This window comes from Enhydra lutris, unplaced genomic scaffold, assembly GCF_002288905.1.
Source record: "Enhydra lutris kenyoni isolate GAN:26980312 unplaced genomic scaffold, ASM228890v2 scaffoldscaffold4, whole genome shotgun sequence".
Classification (NCBI taxonomy): domain Eukaryota; kingdom Metazoa; phylum Chordata; class Mammalia; order Carnivora; family Mustelidae; genus Enhydra; species Enhydra lutris.
The window spans coordinates 33784122-33808964 of NW_019154088.1; the positions used below are offsets into that span (position 1 = coordinate 33784122).

General features: G+C 40.5%; 1 protein-coding gene across 1 annotated transcript in view; it reads left to right on the forward strand.

Moving 5' to 3' along the window:
• LOC111159905 (KIAA0391 ortholog) overlaps positions 1–20965 on the forward strand; it is a 141911-nt gene extending 120946 nt beyond the window's left edge. Inside the window, exons 6-8 of the mRNA XM_022522584.1 lie at positions 15781–15929; positions 19166–19361; positions 20663–20965. Coding sequence (XP_022378292.1) covers positions 15781–15929; positions 19166–19361; positions 20663–20794 — 477 coding nt within the window. The 3' untranslated portion in view covers positions 20795–20965. The remainder of the gene's footprint in view (positions 1–15780; positions 15930–19165; positions 19362–20662) is intronic.
• The last annotated feature ends 3878 nt before the right edge of the window (positions 20966–24843 follow it).

Below are 24843 nucleotides of genomic sequence, written 5' to 3' on the forward strand. Positions count from 1 at the left end.
GTTTTGAGAAATTAAGTTGGTTCTTAGCTTACCCCTCTTCAAATCTGACTTTGTTGTATCTGCAAGGTTAGTGGCCACCTGTCCATCTCCTTTCCAGCTTCCAGATTTTGTTGCTGCTATCTCCCCTCTTGTTCTCCAAGTTCTTGTGGGTTTGTCATTTTACAAGGCTCTGTATTACAGTTTTACTGGGATTTCAAGTGGGATTAATATTAGATTGTGTGTCTTCTTAACCTCAAAGCTTACGTTCTCCTCACTATTAACAAGTGTTGACAGAGAGATTAACTCAAAAATCAGCGAAGTCTGTGAGAATCTCTCTTTCTTTTTCTTCCATTTTGATTCTCTTTCCTTTTTTGGGGAGGGTAGGGAGGGGTGGATACAGTGAGATTTGAGAGGTCTAAATGTACTAATCCATGCTGTACTTTCTAATAATAGCTAGTTCTTACTGAGTACTTTTCCATGTGCTTTGTAGCTAAATACATCTACATTAATCCTCATAATAACCCAATTTGTATCTCCATTCTACCAATGATGAAACAGAAGCCCAAAGAGGAATGTACATTTCCTAAGGTCACACAGTTCTGATATAGTGGAACCAAAATTCGAACCTAGGCAGCCTGACATCAAAGCTTGTTGCTCTTAATTACTATACTATTAAATACTAGCTATAAATTGGAAAAGTCTCTTTTATGTCTCTTTTTTATTTCATTTACTGTATAAGCTATAGAGATGACTTGAAACATTAACTGGGGATACCCAAGGTGTCTTTTTATATTCCTAGGTCTTTTGTCTATTTTGAACTGACAGGATTGTTCCAGAAAACAAAGTCAGTAGTCACAATGCACTGTTGTATGTGCCTCTGTGCTAAAACAGAAGTTATGTGAATCAGTGCAGCCAAGGAAAGACTACACAAATTTCCAAGCCTCCACAGTCCCCTCATCTTATGCTTTCTCCTCTAGTCATTAAATGGTACCTGTGGGCCTGAAAGTATTTCCATTCTTTACCACTGTGAGCAGATTACACCCCATACATGAACTGGATCTGGAACCCTGGCGGAAATTTTTAATAAATTTTGAAAGTAAATTAAATTAGAAAGAAAATTAAAATGCGTCAGAGTAAGTTAATTTAATCTTCCTGAAATTAGTTTTCAGTCTTCAAAATACTGTCCTTTTCTGCCTCACTGTGATAAAAGAAACACAAATATCTTACAGAGAAACTAAAAAGACCAAAGAATGTGTGTAAATGTTTGGAGAAAAGTCATTCTATGAGTCAGGAGTGAAATCTTCTGTCTTCTAGACAGCGCTGACTCTCAGCTAGATGGGGAAATCCATCTTGGCCAATTTAATCATTCTCTAAAAGGCTGGACAACTGTGTGGGTGCTAATGGCATCAGAGAGACACGGTACGCAGGAAACACATCCCACACTTGACAGGATGTTCCCAAGTCAGGAAGGGCATTTCTCTTCCTCAGTAGAATTGTTTCATTGACTAAAGACAACATGAGATCATTGAAATCTCCCCAAAATACCAGAGACTGACGAAAGCAGGATATAGGACATGGTGAGTCTAATGTGATATAGTGGGATCATTTATGACATCATAATAAAGTGATAGTATTTTGTGTACATACTTCCTTCCAAGAGATTTGAAGAACTTTATGGAGTCAATCAGTCACTAAAGTTTTAAATCTTCTACGTTCAGAGTACATGGTCCCAGAGATGGGAGCAGGACTCTGGTTCAGTCCCAGCCTCTCCTCTCTGAAACTCCGCCACAAGGCTTTTGAAGCTTCCACTTCTGGAATACCACCCAGAGAAGTTTCCTTCCCTCACCTCACCCCAGCTTCTGCTGATTCTCTAAAACATTTCCTTTTTTCATCTTCTTCTAAGTCACCTATTTTCATCAAGTGTTAATCTAGACCTTACCTGGTATATAGCTCTTGAACAGGTCCAGCAATGAAATATCATTAATCTTCTTTAAGTAAAGAATGATTTCTCCCTCTGTCTCTCTCTCTCTGTAAGCAGCAGCAGCAGCTGTCATAGGGAGAACTGAGGCCGAGACCACACCAGTAAGTAGTTGGCAAATGAAAATGTGACAAGAAGCCTTGAGCCACAACTTTGGTGGGTTTTCTGCACTCTTCCGTGGTGGCATTTTCAGAGGTACATAGAAAAATGTCGAATAACAGTCACCTGAGGATATCTCTAGGGCAGGAATTCTTTTCCTGAAACTTAGCTCAAGAGAACAGTGTTACAAAGACAAAGAAGAGAAGTGAAACTGGTTATGAGCTTACCTGCAGATGTTAGGAACACAGAAACAAGTAGAAAACTCCATTGTTGTAGTGTAAGTTATGACTTGCATTGTTTTTTCTGCTGCAAACTTTGTGGAGAGCACAGTGTGTCAATTTATAAACATTGTGTTTATAGTCTTCTGAGTCTGTGAGAACATTGCTCCTATAGAGTTTCATCAATCATTGCATCTCTAAAGTGATTTTATGTTCTCAAAATTGTCAAAATTAATTTTGTGGGGAATAATTGTCAAAATTAATGCACATGAAAGAAAAGGATCCAAAGAACCTTTGTTTACTTTTCTTGCTTTCTCTTGTCTGCTTTTGTCTTAAATCTATCATCTCCTAAAACCCAGCCAGATTCAAATAGGAACCCTCCACCCCCCATCCATCCCAGTTCAACCCCCAAGTTACCATGAGGTTGTCTTTAGTGAAGCAATAGCATAAAAAGTGAATGTGTATTTCCTGGCCTTGGTGTCCAGAAAACTATGTAACTGGTATTAGGAATTGCTATTCTTCTATGCTGGAGCTATATGCAGGCTGTTCATGGTTATTCTAAGAATTTCTTTCTGGTTTTTTTTTTATGGAATTTTAAGTCTCTCCACATACAGATAATGGAAAATAATCTCTTTAACATCAACATTCTATTTTTTTAAAAGATTTTAATTATTTTTTTGAAAGAGAGAGAGAAAGGGTGAGTTCATATGCACTTGGGCGGGGAGGGGCAGACTCCCTGCTGAGCAGAGAGCCTGATGCTGGGCTCAATCCCTAAGCCAAAGGCAGATGCTTAACCAACTGAGCCACACAGGCACCCCTTAACATTCTATTTAAAATTGATCTGCTTCCTTTCACAGCTCAGGTGCTGCATTATAGCTGTGTGTATGTATAAAGAGGAGACAGGTCAAAGACAAAATCACTTCACATTTTCCTTGGTGTGAGCACTTTATATGGTTTTATCTGAGAAAAATGAGGCCTCCAAACTTAGACCGGCCAAGTGCCATGATGCCTTCCTCCTCAAATACCCCACCTGTTCACAGTTTGCACTGTAACAGCCGGTGACCATTTTCAGTGGGAACAATTTCTACTTTAATCAAGCTCCCCTTCTACATCAGATCCTTTAAAGAAAACTGTCCACAGCTGAATGCAGGAATCTTTTAACTTCCCATTTCATGCATCGAATACCAGCCAGCATCAGAAGGTGCCCGGGAATGACACTGGGTGCCTTATCCACTGGGTAGCGGGCTCTAACTAGCTGAATAGAATTGGGCGAGGGGCTGCCCTTCAGTCAGGCTAAGAGAAGTAAATACAGCTTCTCCTCACCATTCCCCCACCACTCCTCCACACTGAGAGGAGAGAGGCTGGGCTGAAGGTCGAGAGGTAGGTGAGAAAGGAAAGATACTTCAGCACTAACATGCAGTCTCCCCGGGGCCACCTTATCAAACTGGCCCCTGGTTGTTTCCAAGTCATTAGAAGGAAGAGACATTGCCAGAGACTGAGTGCCCTGAAAGCCACATGGTTTTGAGATCCTTTCTCATTGGAGAGGAAAGGATCTCAAAACCATGTGGCTTTCAGGGCACTCAGTCTCTGGCAATGTCTCTTCCTTCTAATGAGCTTTTCATATAGGAATTGTATACGGCTGTGATGACATTTTATGTTTTTGTTGAGAATGACTTGAGAGAGAAACGTTCATAATACCGTTAAGGATAGTGGTGGAGTGGAGAGGGTGAGAGGGCACCTGATTTCACATTTTAAAAATAAAGCAATCTGGGGGGCGCCTGGGGGGCTCAGTGGGTTAAGCCGCTGCCTTCGGCTCAGGTCATGATCCCAGGTCCTGGGTTCGAGCCCCACATCGGGCTTTCTGCTCAGCAGGGAGCCTGCTTCCTCCTCTCTCTCTGCCTGCCTCTCTGCTTACTTGTGATTTCTCTCTGTCAAATAAATAAATAAAATCTTTTAAAAAAAAATAAATAAATAAAGCAATCTGAACAAATAAATGAAACAGGAATTTGAAATTCCTGACTCAGGCCTGGACCCCCCACCCACAGATCCTATACTATTCTATCCTGTAAATTTGGAATGGTATCTTCTGTAGCAAATCAGGAGACTGATATTAGATGACTGCAGGTTCGATTATGATTCCTCTTGAAAGTGCCCTTTGACCAAACGTGAATGTGGAGCAAGGGACAATACTTACTCACCCGGCCTCTCCCTCAGCCAGGATGCTGAGTGCTGAAAACCTCCCACCTGTCCCCACTCCTGCTGCCTCTAGGCACTTCTGGTTTCCGGCCTTTCCTGGGTTTTTATGCTGACTGGCTTGCTCTGGGCGTCTGGGCTCCCACTTCCATCCTCACACCAGCTGTATCTCCTCCATGCCTCTGCCCTCAAGCCTCCCTCTCTCCCCCCACCATCGTCCCTCTGCCAATGACTCACCTCCTGCAACACACAGAAAAGAGAAGCTGTCAGGAGGAGCGAGCTCGTGTTTACACACACACACACACACAGGCACGCGCACACACCCGCACCCCGCACAGTCAAACCAGTTTATCTCTGCTCAAATCCATCTCCGTGCTAGAGGTGTTCTCTCTCTCGCCTGTTCTCTAGATTCTCTGCGTGTTTTCTCAGGAAACTGGTTCCAACAATCATCCCCTCTATGCCTGTATCTTCAGCTTCTAGCTTGCCGCTGACTTTTTCTGATCAGAGTAAATATTGTCAAGTCTCTTCCCTCTTTAAAAACAAAACAAAACAAAAAAAAAATATCAAACACCTCCTCCCTTCACAGTGAAACTTCTGGAAGTTGGAAATTTCAAAGAGGACACACGACACAGTTTCTGAAATGAAAAAGCAGAATTGATTGTTATTTTTGGTAAGCAAAATAGAGCCATACTTGTAAGACAGAGTCTCTCTGGACAAAGCAAACTATAAGCGTATGTAGTTTAGGGAACCAATTGAAATCTCACTCCTGCCCCCGTGGTGTCATCAAAATGACTCCTCCAGGCTGCAGGCCGAGCTTTGGTGTCTCTGTAAGCACTGATACTTATCCTCTCCTTTATAGTCTTTCTGAGAGACTTCCGTCTCCTGGTTTTCCTTTCATCTCTTGCTGTTCCTCAGTTTACATTAAATTCTTTTCTCTTCACTGTACTCTTCAAAAAAGAATATGCTTCATGTTTCATCCTCCGCTTTATTCCCTTGTAAGTCTGTATCCTTCCTGTGATACCTCATCTACTCTTAATGGCTCCACATCTTTATCTCCAGCCCAGAGCCCTCTGCTAAATAGTAGAGTCCCGTCACTGGCTGCCCACTGGATATCTCCAACCTGGGCATATCGTGAGTTTATCTTCTCATAGGTCCTGTCTTACTACCGTTGTTTGTCCCGTCGTCCCAGTCTTCCTTGGTTTTTCTCTCTCCTCATTTCCCACATGAAATCAGTGACTGCTCTACTAACTCTCAGAGGGCTCTCTTCTTTCTGTCTTCACTGCCCCAGCCTCCGTTCTCATCTCTTCAATTACCGCAGAAGCCCCCTACTTGATCTCCTTGCTCAGCCTTCTTGCAGAGTACAGTTTTGATCTCTCTAAATTGGGAGTCATTCATGCTCCTGTTTTCAATCCTTTGCTTTACCCCCATTGCCTTTAGGTGGGAAAAGATTCCTTATCACAGCTTACAAGGACCTTTGTGATCTAACTTCTATATTCATTTCCGGCCTTTTTTCTGGCATTTCTCACTGTCATCCCACACTTCTGCGTGAATTGCATCTGACAGCTTGCAGTTCGTCGAATTCAGTTTACTTATAAAGACCTTCCACCTTCAACATGCTACTCCCTGTCCTGGGAAACTCCCATTCCTTGCCCAGATAATTCATCTGAAACCTCAGCTGTTGCTTCCTCTGTGGAGACTTCCTAGACCGCCCTCCCCACCCCCAGTGTGATTTAAGTGCTCATCCTTTGTCCTCCCTCTTAGCACTTGTTAAATTATATTACAGTCATTCGACCGCGAACTCCTGGAGGTTAGGGATAACTGTGTGTTTCTGTCTGTATCTCCAGTACCCCCTGCTATTGGCAGAGAAGTGCTCTTTAATGGTTAATGAATGAACTGGAGTTTTCACTGTATCAGGCCACAGATTTAAGCATGCGCACATACACGCACACACACGCACGCGCGCGCACACACATAAGTGCACACCCAAAAAAATCCCTGAATCTGATCGAGTCTCTAGATCCAACTACCAATTTATAAGAAAAACAGAGGACCAGAGAACATGTTACACGATACCATAGGGATGTAGTCAGCAAAATCTAAGTGTGGGAAATTCTGTTAGGACAAACAACCACATTTCTTTACTACAATCAAGCAATTGCAATATATGGAGCCTTTTTAGATCCTCATATTTTTTGAAAACTAAAAAAAATGATGACTCAGATGCACACTGTGTATTTGATATTAAGGAATTATTGTTAATTTTTTAGGATGATAATGACATTGTGCCTATTTTTTCTAAGGATCCTTATGTTTAGATGTACGTTCTGACATATTTATAGATGAAATGATATGATGTCTGGGATTTGTTTCAAAATAATCTGAAAGGGAGAATAATCTGGGTGGGGAGACAGATGAAATTGGACTGGCCTGCAGCTGATAGTTATCGGAGCTGGTGACAGACCCCCCAGCAGTTCATTATACTATTTTACCTACTTTTGCTTGTATTTTTAGATTTCAGTAGTAAAACTTCTATTGTGGCAGACTATGGACTCTGAAAAACAATCTGAGGGGTTTGAAGGGGCGGGGGGTGGGAGGTTGGGGGAACCAGGTGGTGCTTATTAGAGAGGGCACGGATTGCATGGAGCACTGGGTGTGGTGCAAAAACAATGAATACTGTTACGCTGAAAATAAATTTTAAAAAATGAAAAAAAAATGTACATAGTGCAAAATTTATGTTAACCAGTTTTTTTGTGTTTTTTAGTTTTTGCTTAAGTTCCAGTTACTCTGTACCCATTAAATAATCTCATCCCCCGACCCCTACCCCTTGCAACCATTACATTTTCTGTCTCTATGAATTTGACTACTCTAGGTACATCATATAACTGGAATTGTACAATATCTGTCATGTCTGGCTTAATGTCTTAACATAATGTTAACATAATGTCTTCTAGGTTTATCCATGTTGTAGCACGTATCAGAATTTTTTTTTCCTTTTTAATGCTGAATAATACTCTGTTGTATGCATTTACACATTTTGTTTATCCATCTGTTGCTAGGCATTTGGGTTGTTTCCAAAATTTTTCCAGAAAGTATCTGATTATGAGAATTCTTTTTTTTTTTTTTAAGATTTTATTTACTTATTTATTTATTTGACAGAGAGAGACAGCTAGAGAGGGAACACAAGCAGGGGGGGTGGGAGAGGGAGAAGCAGGCCTCCCACCCAGCGGGGAGCCCAGTTGGGGGGACTCTGGGATCGTGAACTGAGCTGAAGGCAGATGCTTAATGACTGAGCCACCCAGGCACCCCTGGTAATGAGAATTCTTAATATAAGGTATATTAATTATAGTTACCTTGCTGAAGAACTGGCATAAAACTAATTTCTGTGGACATCAGATATTAAGGCTTGAGTTTTTGAAGATCTACAGTCCACACAACCCAGGAAGTGCCAGAGACTGCAGGCGGTGGGGTAAAAAGTTAAGAATAGGGAAAGGAAGTTACACTTGTTGTCTAGGATTGCTCAGAAAAGCTCTTGCCCTCATTGGCCTCTACCACCTCTCAGGCAGCTTTTCTACTTCCTGAGTATCCCTACAGTTATTTCTAACACCTATAGCCCTGCCAAATGTATTTTTACCCTAAGCTCAGGAACTACCTTTCAGCAATTTTATGCCAAAAATAAGTGTGTCACTTACAAAACTTTTATTTGTTCCTGCAGGAGATAAACCAAGTTAGAATGAAAGCCTAAACCAGAAAATGTTTGCATCAAATATTAGTCTGAAATTTGTTCTTACCCTTCTGGTTTTTGGAAAATTATCCTTTAGACATCCTAAGGAGCAATGGCACGGAGAAGAGATGTGAGATCTAATCTCAGGATAGCCTTAAGGTACCCACAGAAAGTTCTGGAGTCAATGTGGAATTTTAGATATTCTCTAGAAGGAGCCATACTATTTAGTTTGTTCTACTATTTGGCTCAGATTCTAGACTCCTTAGACAAGCCCAGAACTATCCTTCCCATCTCACGGTTTCCCATGTTAGAACAATCCAGAGTGGATTGCAGCTTCTGTGGTCAGGACTGCCCCGAGCTCAAGAAAATTCTTCCTTATCGTTCTCATCTAAATATATTTCCTGCTTATAGTTTCAGGAGAGGATTGCGTTTTATATCTTCTTTTGTCTATCCAGTACACATTGGATATTTGTCACATACCTCTTTGTCCTTAGAAGCCCCAGGGTTGTTGTTTTTTTTTAATTATTATTTTTAATTTATTTTTTCTTTTTTAAAGATTTTATTTATTTATTAGACAGAGAGAGACACAGCAAGAGAGGGAACACAAGCAGGGGGAGTGGGAAAGGGAGCTCAGCTCCTGCTGAGCAGGGAGCCTGATGCAGGGCTCGATCCAGGACCCTGGGATAATAACCCCAGTCAAAGGCAGCCGTTTAACAACTGAGCCACCCAGGTGCCCCAGAAATCCCAGTTTTGGTTTTAGACGTTTTGTTTTTTGTTTTGTTTTGTTGTTGTTTACTTTTTATTTTGAGATAATCATAGATTCATTTGCAGATGTAAGAAATGGTGCATGGAGATTCCATGTATCTTTTACCTACTTTCCTCCAATGATAGCATCTTGGCAAACTGTATTATCACAACCAGAATATTGACCTTGATGCAGTCAAGATAGAGCAATGTCCATCACCACAACATCCCTCCTGTTTCCCTAATACAGCCATAGCTACTTCTTGCCTGACCTCATCAATCCAGGTTGTTGTGGTATCAATAATTTGTTCCTTTTTATCATTGTTTAGTATTCCGTGATCTGGATGTACCAGTTTGTTTAACTCTTCATCTATTGAAGGACATCTGGATTGTTTCCAGATTTTGGCTATTATGAATAAACATAACTAGTTAAACATTTGAGCACAAGTTTTTATGTGAATATAGTCTTCATTTCTCTGGGATAAATGCTCAGAAATACAATAACTCAATCGTGTGGTAGTTGCATATTTAGTTTTACAAGAAACTGCCAAACTTTTCTGGAGTGGCTGTACCATTTTAAATTCCCACCAGTGATATACGAATGATTCAGTATCTCAGCATTTGGTGTTATTACTATTTTTTTAGCCATTCTGATAGACATGTGGTGATACCTCATTGGGTTATAGTTTGCATTTCCCTGATGGCTAATAATGTTGGATATTTTTTGATATGCTTGTATATCATGTATGTCTTCTTTAGTGCAAGGTGTTAGGCGTTGTTTTGTTTTGTTTTGTTTTTAACTAAACTCCACCCCCATTGTGGAGCTGGAATTCACGATCCCAAGATCAAGATTCACATTCTCTGCCAACTGAGCCAGCCAGGTGCCCCAAAAGGACTTTGTTCATGTTTTATTTGGATAGTTTGCTTTTTTTTAGCTGTTGAGTTTTGAGAGTTCTTTATGTGTTCTAGAAACTGCTTTGTTGAGTATGTGGTTTGCAAGTATTATCTCCCAGTCTGTAACTTGTCTTTTTCATCTTTTTAATAGGGCCTTTCATAAACAAGTTTTAATTTTGATAAAGTCCAATTTATCAGTTTTTCCTTTTATAGACAGTGTCTAGATACCAAGTCTAAGAACTCTGTGTAGCCTGTCATGACGATTTTTCTCCTAGGTTTTTTTCCTAAAACTTTACAGCTGTTTAATATTTGAGTCCATGGTCCATTTTGATTGAATTTTTTATATAAGGTATGAGATTTAAATAGAGGTTTATTATTTACTCGTGGATGTCCAATTGCTTCAGCACAATTTGTTAAAAACTTTATCTTTCCTTGGCATATTTGTGTGGGTCTATTTCTGGGTCATCTATTCTGTTCTGTTGATCTATGTGCCCATCCTTTTACCAATGTCTCAGAATTTAGATTACATTAGCTCTATAATAGGGCTTAAGATGAAGTAGACTGATTCTTCCCCCTTTATTTTTTTTTTCAAAATTGGTTTAGCTATTCTTCCTTTGCCTTACTATATAAGTTTATAATAATCCTGTCTATATATCTACCAAAAAATCTTGCTGGGATTTTGATAGGAATTGCATTAAACACCCACATATCAATTTGGAGAGAATTGACATTTTTACTGTCTAGAGTCTTCCAATCCATGAACATGGCTGGTATTGTTCTGTTCTTCCATGTGCTTGCTGATTTTCTGACTAGGTCATTTGCCAGTTGTTGAAAGAGGAGTATTGAAGTCTCCAGCTGTAATTGTGGATTTGTCTATTTCACCTTTACATTCTATCAGCTTTCTTTTCACATTTTTGCAGCTCTGTTGTTAATATTAATGTAACCACTCTGGCTTTGCTTTGATGAATAGTTTGCAATAGTTTGCCTAAGATTTAACTTATTCCATCTTTTAACTTCCCACCAGCCTATATTTGTATATGTGAAATGAGTTTCTTTTAGATAATACTAGCTGGGTCATGTTTTTTAACCCACTCTACCAGCCTCTTTTTTTTTTTTTTTTAAGATTTTATTTATTTATTTGACAGAGAGAGAGGGATCACAAGTAGGCAGAACAGCAGGCAGAGAGAATGGGGAAAGCAGGCTCCCCGCCCAGCAGGGAGCCCAATGTGTTGCTCGATCCCAGGACCCTGGGATCATGACCTGAGCCAAAGGCAGAGGCTTAACCCACTGAGCCACCCAGGCACCTCTACCAGCCTCTTTTAATTGGTATACTAAAACCCTTTATATTTTGGGGCACCTGGGTGGGTTGGGTGGTTGAGTGAGTGTCTCTGCCTTTTGCTCAGGTCATGATCTCCGCATCCTGGGATTGAGCCCCACATCAAGCTCCCAGCTCAGCAGGGAGCTTGGTTCTCCCTCTCCTTCTGCCTCTTCCCTTGCTTCTGCTTTCTCTGTCTCTCAAGTAAATAAATAAAATCTTAAAAAAATATATTTCATGTTAGTATTGAAATGTTAAGATTTCTACCTGCCATTTTATTTTTTGTTTTATTTTTCTTGCCTTCCTATGGGCTATGTGAACTTTTTATAGAATTCCACTTTGATGTACTTATAGTGGGTTTTTTAATTTTATTTTTTAATCTATAGTATTTTTTTAGTGTATCTCTTTGTATAGCATTTTTCATGGCTGCTCCAGATACTATATGTATGTATGTACACACACACACACACACACACACACACACACACTATCAGTCTGCTGGAGTCATCATTGTAACAAGTTTTCTGTCTTGCCCGATGGCCTCTTTCCTGGTCCTTTGGCTAGAAAAACAGGCCTTTGTTGGGCTCTTTTTGTCTGTACCCATGGACATTTCTGGATTTCCGGCTTCTTTAGCTCCAAGTCTAGGATATATGAGGCAAAAAGAAAATGCAGGGAACACACTGCCATGTCATTCATCATGCCCCCAGGTCCCTAGCCAGTCTGCTTTTTTCTCTCTATCTTTCACAGTCTTCTTTTTTTTTTAATTTCTCAAAAAAAATTTTTTTTTGCTTTATGGGGAAAATAGGCATAAATCTCATTTTATACTGTAATTTTTAAAAATTTTATTTTTAAGCAATCTTCACAGCCAACATGGAGCTAAAATTGACAACCCCCAAGATCAAGAGTTGCCTGCTCCACCGACTGAGCCAGCCAGGCGCCCCTGCACTGTGTTTTATATCTTAAATGTGTTTGGAAACATTTTGATTTTGGGGAACATCAAACTTTCAAAGTCTTTCTGTGTATGTTTTGTATAATGGCTAGGGGGTTTTTGTTGTAATTAGTGGCAGAGGTAGGAAAAAGTAGATCTACTCCCATCTTCCTAGAAGTGGAACTCCCTCCCAGTTTTATTATTTTTGATCTAATGTAGAATTAAGGTAAATTTTCTTTTTCTTTACTGTTCTGAGTATACCTCTGACTCTGACCCAGCCCACTAGATCCAGCCTTGGAATTTACCCCAGGAGAAGACTGCTTATAGCTAGACTCTTACACAGTTTCAGGCCAGTACCTCTATTCTGTATACACATCTTTCTTTCCTGTGTTTTTCACTTACACTCCTTTGTTTGCCTTGTTTCAGATAGAGAGCTGGTAGAGACCTCTAAACCACAAGATGGTGCCCCAGAGCAGTTCAAGCTAATCCTTTTCTGTTCTTCTCTGGGCCCTATTTTTAACTTAATATTAGTAAACTCAAGGCTGTTTATCTAAACCAGCATATGGCTCTGAACACCCAACTGTGTTTTTCTTTAAGCCACGTCTTCCCTGTTGCATGAAAATTTAAGCAATCAGTAAAAAAAAAAAAAAAAGTTATTGTTTGAATTATTTTTCCTATCTTTAATTTGGTGAGAATTCATATGGAAAATTTTAAAAGTAATTGTCATTCCTCTTAGTGAATCAAATTGCCATTTTGTAATTGGGCTCACTGAAAATAATCCTAAAGGAAAGGAATATTATAGGGGTGCCTGGGTGGCTCACTCAGCTAAGCAGTTAAGCATCTGACTTCCTCTTAGGTCATGATCTCAGGGTTCTAGGATCTAGGATGGAGCCCTGCATCTACCTCTGCACTCAGCAGGAGTCTGCTTGTCCCTCCCATGTTCTCTCACTCTTTGCCTCTCCCCCTCCCCCTCCTCATGCTCTCTCTCTCTCAAATAAATAAAATCTTTAAAAAAAGAAAGAAAGAAAGAAAGAATGTTATATGTGCATTCTGAAGGAGATGCACCTCTCTCAATGTCTTTTGAGGTATTTGAATCAGAGAGTATAGATGTTTGCTTTTGATTACTAGCCTTTTTTATTTTTTAATTTATTTTTTTAATATTATTTATTTATTTATTTGACAGAGAGAGACAGAGAGAGAGAAGGAACACAAGCAGACAAGCAGTGGGAGTGGGAGAGGGAGAAGCAGGGTTCCCGCCGAGCAGGGAGCCCGATGTGGGGCTCGTATCCAGGACCTCGGGATCAATGACCCGAGCTGAAGGCAGCCACCAAGGCGCCCTAGCCTAACTTTTTAGATGATGGCTTAAAGATTATATGAAAATGTATGGTTATTCCACTGGTAGATACATGTTAACAGTCTTCAGGTGGTAGGGTATGAGTGGTTGCTTCTTTGTCTTTCTTCTGGTCTGTATTTTTCAAGTTTTGATAATGAGCAACTTTTATGATAGATAAAAATAGATGTTGAGTATATTCGTCAGCTAAGCAGAAAATATTTATTAACCATCTAACAAATGTAGATTCACCATATGTATTTTCCTAGCCTTAATAGGCTCGCTAAAGACAGGGACCAGGTCTTTTTTTTTTTTTTTTTTAGATTTTATTTATGTGAGAGAGAGGGAGAGCAAGGGGACTGGTGAGCAGAGACAGAGGGGGAACCAGATTTCCCGCTGAGCAGGGAGCCTGATGTAGGGCTCTATCCTAGGACCCCCGGGATCATGACCTGAACTGAAGGCAGACTCTTTCCCAACTGAGCCACCCAGGTGCCCCAGGGACCAGGTCTTTCAAAATTTTGTAGGCTGAGATACCTACCATGTGCCTTATACATAGAGAGACCTGGGAAACAACTGTTGAATGAACATAGAAGCCACTATTCCTACCTTTGAAGGAAGGAATTCTGTATTACTGGTTATAAAGCTTTGGCTTTAGAGGCCTTACACTGGTCTTGATATACTTTTCTGGTTAAGTATTAGCACACATTCATTGGGCAAGTTGTGTCCACTCTGTCTTAATTCTAGAACTAATAATTAGGGATAATAAAACCAACTGCAGTTTCCTAAAATAATAAGATTAGTTATGGAGTAGGATAGGTGATATAAATCCAAAGCATCAAACAGTAATATTAAAAATTTGACCAGGGCTCCTGGGTGGCTCAGTGGGTTAAGCCGCTGCCTTCAGCTCAGGTCATGATACCAGGGGTCCTGGGATCGAGTCCCGCATCGGGCTCTCTGCTCAGCAGGGAGCCTGCTTCCCTTCCTCTCTCTCTGCCTGCCTCTCTGCCTACTTGTGATCTCTGTCTGTCAAATAAATAAATAAAATCTTTAAAAAAAAAAATTTGACCCTAACTAAATTCATTCTTAAACTGTTAGAGAGTCTACACAGATATTATATATAATTTGTGCTAAAGCAATATTTGACAACTGACCAAATAAATGAATGAAGTTTTATTGATTAAAGAATTTTAAATAATATCCTAAAAAGCTTGAGAAGAAGTTAAGAGTTAAGGGAAGCTGGATTAAAATCAGTGCTTTTTACGGATGCCTGGGTGGCTTAGTCGGTTAATCGTCTGCCTTCAGCTCAGGTCATGTTCCCTGAGTCTGAGGATAGAGCCCCACATCAGGCTCCCTCCTGAGTGGGGAGCCTGCTTCTCCCTTTCCCTTTGCCGCTACTCCTGCTTGACAGAGAGACAGATCTCTCTGTCAAATAAATAAATAAAATCCTTTAAAAATAATAATAATAAAATCAGTGCCTTTTCCAACCAAGACTCAAGAATATTAATGATTTCTTCAGTGACTTTCAGTTCCTGATTTTCATAGGCTCAGAAACTGTTATAAAGAACTTCTGTATTTCTGATACAATATTAATAACTTACTTTTTCATTAACTTTTATTTTACTTAGTAATATCCATTTATAGCTTAGTTTAGTAAGTTGTAAATAAAAGTAATCTATGGACTTCTTATGAAAGATTGAATGTAAGCAAACTTACCAAGTTACTAGATTTGCTAAAAATCCAGACTTTTGAGAGGCAGTCATGCGCACACAAGATGGGTGGGAAGTAGAGAAAATGGGAGTAAATTCACTGAAAAGGAGCTAGAGAATAGAAATTGACTGATCTTTGAGTGGAAAAAAAGGATTTCAGTGAAAGGTAGCAGTCTCACCAGAATCATGACATAGAAAAGTTGGCTGAAAAGACACAATCTAGTCCAGGCATATACAAACTGTAAAAAAAAAAAAAAAAAAGAGAAAGAGAGAGAGAACCCTTTATTCAAGTGGAAACTTATACAGAATATGATATATAAATATACAAAAGCTGAGATGTTTTGGTTGAAACAGGGTGGGGACTAAAACGCATCCTCCTTGAACCTCCCTCTCTATCCCAGTGGACTCTCTGGAACACACTTGAAAAACAACTCATCCTGTCTCTGCTTAGAAATGCCCCCTAGACCCAGTGAAATGTAGCCTGACTAGTAGGCAGGTGGTAGACATTTATTTGTAATAAGGAAACCTTTTTTTCAGGCTTACAAAGATGGAAAATTATTTTAAGGAACATTTTTTCACCCCTTACCAGAAAAGAGTGTTTTACCATTGAGACTAGCAGCTGGGGGATCTACTCCACTTTGAGAGTCTTCCCTTGACTGGCTTTGTGTTTTCTAGCTCTTGGATGTGGTCTCCCAACTAGCCAAGCAGAATCTGCAGCTGCTGGTCCTGGGCCGAAAGCACATGCTAACACAGCACTCCAGGTGGAGAAAGGATGAGATGAAGAAGGTGCAGAAGCAAGCCAGCTGCTTCTTTGCCGACAACATGTAAGTACTGAAGGTACTAGTTGAATTACCCTAGGCCCAAGTCATCTACTTGGTAGTTACCTATTTTCACCATTTTTAAAGTACATGCATATGAATCCAAAAAAAGATTTGAGGCAGCTTACAAAAATACACTTCCTACAGCAGGATAAATTTAAATAGATGAGGAAATCAGGATAAAGGAGAACTAGGAGGAAGATAGAGTCAGAAGTAAGAGGAGTACACAGAATGCATGCTATAAGGTCCTACATAGATCATTCAACAGATATTTTATATAAATGAGCACTTCAGTGTTCTTAGAAAACAGCAGTTGTTCACAAAGTCCCTGCCCCTTCTTGGGACTTAACATAAACAGGTAAACAAATAAAAAGGTGTTGTAATTCCAGGCAGTGATCAATGCTAAGAAGACAGTATAGCAGAATAAATAGGTAAGAAAGGATGAGGTAGGGGGTGGGTCAGAGGGTAGTGGATGGGGTGGTCAGGAATAGCCTTTGGGAGAGGACAGATACAAAGAGAGGGAGTCATTTGAGAAAATAGGAGGGTGGTTGGAAGAACATACCAAGCAGAGGAAACAGCAGGTGTTCAAAAAGCCAGGGAGCCAGGAGTGTGTTTGGCATGTTGGAAGACAGCAAACAGACCAGTGGAGATGAGCTGTAGCAGCGGAAAGAAAAGTGGTAGGTTCCAAGGTCAGGGAAAAGGCAGGGACCACAGTACAGAAGACCTTGTGGGCTCTGGTAGGCAAGCAGAGAACATGGATTTTATTCTAACTATAAAGGGAATGCTGCCATGAGCGACAGTGTCTCAGGAAGCCAAAGGAACGTGTTAAATAAGGTCAGTGACAAAATGGTACAATGTCCATAAAGAAGAAAGCATCAACTCCGGAGGAGCACAGATCCTCAACAGTACATGTAAAGTTTTAAAATGCACATAGTTTTGGGGCGCCTGGGTGGCTCAGTGGGTTAAAGCCTCTGCCTTCAGCTCAGGTCATGATCTCAGGGTCCTGGGATCGAGCCCCGCATCGGGCTCTCTGCTCAGTGGGGAGCCTGCTTCCTCCTCTCTCTCTGCCTGACCCTCTGCCTACTTATGATCTCTGTCAAATAAATAAATAAAATCTCTAAAAAAAAATAAAATGCACATAGTTTTACATCTGATTTATGTGGTGACAAAAGTTTATTTCTAACTTTGCATGGATAATGTGTGTCCCTCAGCTGATCTAGGTTTCATTATGCTGAATGTGATAGCTTCAGGGTTTGTCAGTATTCCCCAAATTCTATGTTCCTAAAAGGATAAAATGGCTCCCAGTACATGGAGCAGGAGGCTAAGCCCGCATTCAGATCCCAAACCAATCCCTTTTATCTTTTTTTTTTTTTTTTGAGATTTTATTTTTTTGACAGAGAGAGATCACAAGTAGGCAGAGAGGCAAGCAGAGAGAGAGAGAGGAGGAAGCAGGCTCCCTTCCGAGCAGAGAGCCCGATGGAGGACTCGATCCCAGAACCCTGAGATTATGACCTGAGCTGAAGGCAGAGGCTTAACCCACTGAGCCACCCAGGCACCCCCAATCCCTTTTATCTTTAGCTAAGTCCTTTTCCATACTCACGGAAAGGGTTGCTTCTCTGTCTCCCAAGAGCAGAAGGCAACAATAACGCCCTTCACACCCTCGCTTTAGGCAACAGTGGGCAGACACGAGGAGCACAGGCTTTAATTGGTCTGCCCAGTTTCAGAGCATGGCCCTGCCACCTCCCATCCGGGAACGTGTTTCCCATCTCTGGATCTTCCCCATATGTAACCCCTACAGGGTTATCGTGAAGATTAAATGAAAGAATACCTGTAAATGATACATATAAAACTGTGGCAGGGCACCAAGTACATGAATCATATTTGTAGTGCTGTTATCATCACTATTCTTTTTCTTAGATGGAGGAATTGGATAAATGCAGTGGTAAAACCAAGGAGCTTGATGGAAATTGGTCTCATGCCTGGCTTGGGACTTGTATTTATTGTGTCCTTTCAAGTGACTTTCTGTGGTTTGGATTTGAATATTTTAAGTTTTTAACCTTAATTCTGTTTTCCATTAACGTACCAAAGAAGTCTTTTCAGACATACACTCCAGAGAACAGTATAGTGAATCCCCATGTAACTGTCACCCAGCTCCAACGATTACCATCATTTTTCTCATCTCATCCCATATAACCCCCTGCATTTTTTTCTTTTTTTCTCTTCCTCTCTCTTTTTCCTAGAGATTTTTAAGGCAGATAGATTCCAGTCATTTATCGTTTCATTTGAAATAATTTGTTATAAAATAAACATCAAATGGTCCCACTTTGGGTCATTTGGATCAGGGCATAAGACCTAACCCATGCCGCAGTCCGAGTCTCCTGAGCCAAGGCAGCCCCTGCTGTTCTCACAGTGCACCTCCTCCAGTGCTAAGTGCTGAGCTTAAGGGTCCGTTGGAGACTCTGAGTCACTGTCTCTTCTCAAGGCATCTCCTTCGGGTGTGGATCTGGGTGACTTCCCAGAAGCTGCTTTGAGATACCAGTTTTAGCTTTAAGGCAGCCCATTATTTTTGGTAGCTTTGCTGCAGGGAAGTGTCATCCTGCCCTATTAATATTATGAACATTTTTCGCATTTGAGTGAGGAAAGGGAAAGGAAGTAAGGGCGTGCTCTGTGGTGGCTAAGGCAAATGGGCACAACACCCAGGGCACCCTGAGAACAAAGTTTTGAATGTGAAGAGAGAATTATTGTTAGAGTTTCCCATTTTAGTGGAAGAGCCCAATTGAGCCAAGTTGAGCATTTGCATTCCCTTCCCCTTAGCTTTCCATTTTTTGTTCTAGATAGTGCTTTCTACTAACAAAAGACTTGGAGGTGGTTGGTTTGTAAGTATCACTGGGATCATGTCACTTAAGAATAAGAGCACTAGGATACCTGGGTGGCTCAATGGGTTAAGCATCTGCCTTCAGCTCAGATCATGATCCCAGGGTCCTGGGCTCCTCCTTTGCAGGGGGTAAGGGGTGTTTCCTGCTCATCAGGGAGTTTGCTTGTCCCTCTCCCTCTGCCCCCATCCAGCTTGTGCACTCACTCTCTGTCTCTCATATAAATAACTAAATAAGATCTTAAAAAAAAAAAAAATGCAGAGCACCTCTGAGGAAAGCAGAATAAGAAGTAAGAATCATGGTTAAGAATGGTATCCTCTGCCTCCCTGGGGCTGTGCTTGATTGTCTTCTTTCTCTTGCCTGGCTCAGCTCAGAGGATGATCCATTCCTTCTGTATGCCACACTGCAGTCGGGGAACCACTGCAAGTTCATCACAAAAGATCTGATGCGGGACCACAAGGCCTGTCTGCGTGATGCCAAGACCCAGCGCCTCTTCTTCAAGTGGCAGCAGGGACATCAGCTAGCAATTATTAATAGGCTTACAAGATCAAAAATAACCTTTCAGGTATGTTATCTGTTCTCCATATAATGTCAACAGAGGGTGGTATAGTCAAAGAATGTTGTGACTCATTGGAGGTTTTAATTGCTTGATTTTTCTCAGCTGTAGGTTGATACTTGGAATTAGCCAGTTCCTGGAAACAGAAAGTTGGCCGGGGCAAAAGTTTTCATAGACCAGCCCCACATTAACTGACATAGTGAAAACATCTGCAGTGTCATCAGTTGTGACTTCAATTATGTCACTGATTATAACTTGTTTTTTATTTTCATACATGTTTTTTATTTTCCTGATATTTGCAGTAGCTGAACCTTCCTTATCCTTTATGCTTCATCATATTTCTGCTAAGCAACTCCTTTTTCCTGTTAATCCACTTCTGCAGCATGGTCTCAGCTGAGTTCTCCTTTGATTCTAGTTTAGATTCCTGCAAATTTAAGGAATGTCTCTGGGTGAAAGTGAAGGGAGAAAATCCAAAGGCGAGGTATTATAGAAAAATACACTAGTGAATGATAAATGTGGTCCAGTGGTCAAAAAACATACAAAACAAAAGATCTATACAAATAATCAAGACTGTAGGAAATGATACAGGATGACTGGCTTGGTTTCCTCAACAACAAAAAATTACAAGAATAGAGATGAAAAGTAAAGCTCTATTTAAAATTAAGAGATAATTCAGTTGCAGTATAATAATCTAATTTCAACTGTTCAAAAAATCAACTGTAAAATATATGTATGCACATGTAATAATTGGGGAAATGTGACTAGTAGATATCTGATGAAAAGGAATTAACTCTTAAGTGTAATAATAGTATTGAACTTATATTTATAAAATGGATCTTATCTTTTAAAGGTACATATTGACTATTACAGAAGAAGTGATACAATATCTGAGATTTGCTTCACAGTAATCTTTGGGGGTGGTATGGATGAAATAAATTTAGCCATGTGTTGATAATGGTTGAAGCTGGGTGGTACCTGGGAGTTCATCATACCATTTCTCTACGTTTGAGTATATGAAATTTTTCTCTCACATGGAAAACTGATAAAAGCAAGTAAAGGGATACTATCGCCTATAAATGTAATAATACTCCTACAGAGAATCTTTAACCTCAAAAATGAACCCACCCCCAAAAAAGGAACCCCTAATACTAGGGTTCATCTTCATAGAGCTAGTTGCTCTTTGAAAATCCATTGTTAAGTAAGAGAGAATAATCCTGAAGCAAACGAGAAGTTGTCAGAAAAGAAAGGGAAATGGCCAGGTAACCCCTCAGTGTTGTTCTCAATGTTTGGTTCCCTTTTAAATTCAACAGCATATCCCCAGTTACAACACAGTGGTGCAAACAACTGGAGACTCATGGCACATACCATATGATGAAGACACAGTGGAAAGATACTCCTATGAAGTGCCAACCAAATGGCTTTGCCTTCACCGTAAGACATAAAGACTCTATCCCATGCTGAACTAGCGTGTGGGTGCCCTCTGGTTGGCATCAGAGCTCTTCGGTCGATGCTTGTTCAGAGCAGTGCTCCTGCATGCAAAGTGGCATGAGCCACTTTGTCCTGTTTGGTCCCATTGGTTTGCATGTCAACAAATTGACTTTTTTTGGATTAAATAAAACATAATATCTTTTCATAACCAGTTGCATTTGTTTTTGGAGACTTAATCCATACTTGGGGAACTCAAGGCAGAATGAAGCGTACATTTCTCCTGGTGGGCCAGCTACCCCACTTAACCTGGGCAACAAGTGCTTCCCATATCCATTTTGCTACTCCTCACCTCACCTTTCAGGTCCCCCAGCCCCAGAATCGATGCATCGAGGCCTAGGCTGCTCATATTGTTTCTAAACCCCTTCTCCCATTTCTGATATTATCTCATCTTGTACAGATTTTCTTCTACTCACACTGAATCACTTAATGTCCTCTGTGATAAACTGGCCAAGACATCAGAAGCTTATTGGCAACTTTTACTTACCACCCAATGATTTGGGTTGGAGGAAAAGGAGCAGTTCGTTCTCTTTAGCCTCTGGTCATTTGCTCTTCATTCTATAATGCCTTTTTCAGATTAGTTCATTGTTTTGTGAACACTATTAACTCCATTGCTCAGCATATGAGAGCTTTTTAAAGGATGCAGATTTTTTTTTCATTTAATCAAGTTTGACTTAGTTTAACAAGTCATAACTTTTCATATTTGCCTCTGTTTTACCTACTTGCCCGCCAGCTTACACCTCACTGAACCTTGATTTTAACTGGAAATATTCATGTCCCAATACTTTATGTTCTTTACTCAGTCATACATACTTACTGTATGGTTTAATATTCAGGAATAGGCCAAACCAATCTGTGGTGATAAAAATCACAATAGTAGTTTTCTGAGGCAAGGGCATGAGAGAACTTTCTGGAAGGTGATAGAAAGTTCTATATATTGATCTGGATGATGCTAACTTAGATATATGTGTACATTAGTCAAAATTTATCACACTAAATACTTAAAGTGGATGCATTTACATCAATATGTCAAAAAATGTTAACATTAAAAAGATAATTATCTAGGGATGCCTGGGTGGCTCAGTCGGTTGAGCTTCTGGCTCTTGGTTTGGGTTCAGGTCATGATCTCCTGGGTCATGGGATTGAGCCCTGTGTCTGACTCCTCACTCAGCAGGGAGTCTGCTTGAAGATTCTGCCTCTCCTCCCTACTTGCTTGCACATACTCTGTCTCTTTAGAGCTCTATAAATAGATAAATTTTTCCTTAAGATTTTATTTGAGAGAAAGAGAGAGAGAGAGTGACAGAGCAGAAGCAGGGAAAGCAGCAGAGGGAGAGGGAGAAGAAGACTTCTCCCTGAGCAGGGAGTCTGATGTGGGGCTCGATCCCAGGACCCTGGGAACAATGACCTGAGCCGAAGGCAGACAGACAGTTAACCAACTGAGTCACCCAGGTGCCCTAATAGATGAATCTTTTTAAAAAAGAATTATTTACATGAAATAAACAAGTAAATTACCTCATTTACATAAAGCCATATACACAATTGTTAAGTAGGGCATGTAGTATGCAGAGAGAGACTATCCAGGAAAAACCCAAGAGGGGATGTTTCATCTCCTTATCCATTTACTGGATCCTACACTGCTGCGCACCTAGACAAAATAGCTCTCCAGGGAAGTGCTTAATAAATTGATAATACTGAAGATGCTAAGGGTCAGAAAGTTCTCTTAATCCAATCTGGTTATCTTCTACATTTCACAGACTGCATACTTAGAAAGCTGTGCTTTCAGAGAATTAAACTTTTTCTAAAGGAACTATCCTAGTTTTAGGAAAATTTTTTAAAAGAAGAAAGCATTTGTTAAGCAAGCTTCTCTAGAAGACTAATGCAAAGCCCTCATAAGGAGCACGTGGAGAATGGGGGAGGATACAAAAGGAATCCTGGAATGTTAAAAGTAGGAGTGATCCTCGAAGACCATAAAATCCATCGGTAGCATTTTATAGAGGAAAGACAGACCCAGAAAGATGGAAGGGTTAGTTAGGGGAGGGGACCCACAGCTAGTTAGGTTTCAACCATAACCCACCTTCCCTGATTCCCACCCAAATACCCATTCTTCTTCATACTGATTTAGGCTAGAGTAGTTCATAAAAACTCAGACACACTGAATGGTAGAGTACCCAGTACTTAGATTCAGGAACTCTGTTAGCCACATAAAAGAAAGGGGGCAGATTGAGAGCAAAGAAACAAGGGAGTACCTCTTTAAAGGGTCCACATCTGTAAAATGGCTCATCAGTGTAGAAAATTGGGTAGGGACGGGGCGCCTGGGTGGCTCAGTGGGTTAAAGCCTCTGCCTTTGGCTCAGGTCATGATCCCAGGGTCCTGGGATCGAGCCCCACATCGGGCTCTCTGCTCTGCGGGGAGCCTGCTTCCTCCTTTCTCTCTGCCTGCCTCTCTGCCTACTTGTGATCTCTGTCTGTCAAATAAATAAAATCTTTAAAAAAAAAAAAGAAAATTGGGTAGGGAAATTACATTATTTTTTAACACTTTAATACTGTTCAATAAAACTCTGGGAAGCACAGTTGGTTAAGCCTCTTACTTGGTTTTGGCTCAGATTGTGATCCTGAGATCCTGAGATGGAGCCCTGTTCAGCAAGGGGCTGCTTGAGATCTCTCTCCCTCTTCCTCTGCCCTTCCCCCTTGTGCTCGCTCTCTCTCTCTCTCTCTCTCTCAAATACATAAATCTTAAATACATACATACACACAAACAAACCCTGGGGCTCCTGGCTGGCTCAAAAGATGTGACTCTTGATCTCGGGGTCGTGAATTCAAGCCCCACATTAGGTGTAGAGATAACTAAAGAATAAAGATTTAAAAAAAATAAAGTCCTAATTTCTGGTTGACCGGAATTGAGGTACATCTGTTCTTTGTCCAGGAGTAGCGCAATTCTAGGACTGTTCAGGGTAAATCACACTGACACAGGACCCTGGCGAATGCAGAGATCTGAAGGAAGGAAGGCAGCTGGTACAAAACACTTAGGCTGCCCTTTTGTGTTCTGATCACCTGAGTGGAAAAGAAAAAGCTACATGTCAAGCAAGGTCCGAGACAATGGGAAGAGGAATTCTTTTGAAAGTTGTGCTCTCAAAAAAAAAAAAAAAAAAAAGGAGAAGAAGAAGAAGAAGAAAGTTGTGCTCTGGATTGATATCATTTAAGTCAGCTATGAACAAATGAAGGCTTTGAAAGGGCATTGACTCTGCCACTGAAAACTGCTTCTGAGTGCTTTGTGCTTCCCTCTGACATGCTCCTGAATTTACAGTCTCTTTTCCTTACTACTATTCTCTAGACCCCAAAACGAGAAGATCTCAAATGGGAAGCCTGAGTTAATGATTCTCTCAGGACTTACGTTGGCACTACCTCACCTCTGGTGTCTTGTTCTTCACGTCAAATTAATTTTTGTCTTCAGGTTTGCACTTCAGTAGAATGACTTGCTCTTTGGTCCTTTAACAGGTTTGTCACTTTTTTAAAAATGGCCCTGATACACCATAAAATGCATCATATATGTTCATGTTAGATTTCTTTTTTCGCTAATACTTTCATTCTAAAGCAGGAATGGAAAGGAAGAGTGTGTTATATGGGCACCTGAATTCTGGTCCATCATGGTGAGTCTTACATTCATTGGCTAAAAATTAATATGATCAGGGTAATTGAGGGCAAAGGTAAATGGAGTTCAAATCTGGTATTTCAGCCATCGTTCAGTAATCTGGAATTCCTAGAGTGAAAAACATCTAAAGGCACCCTTGTGGGAATGACTGGGAATATAGGAATATAGACCACTGAGGTGAAATGGTGATATTTAGATTTAGTTATTCTTTGAGGCTGGGACATAAGCAGATCAAACTCTCAGTATAAGCAAAGGGACTTCCATTTAGAGATCTGCCTAGAGAAAGCCATAGAAAACAGTGAGATGAAAAAATACAAGAGAAAGCTGGTGCAGCCACTCTGGAAGGAATCCTGGAGTT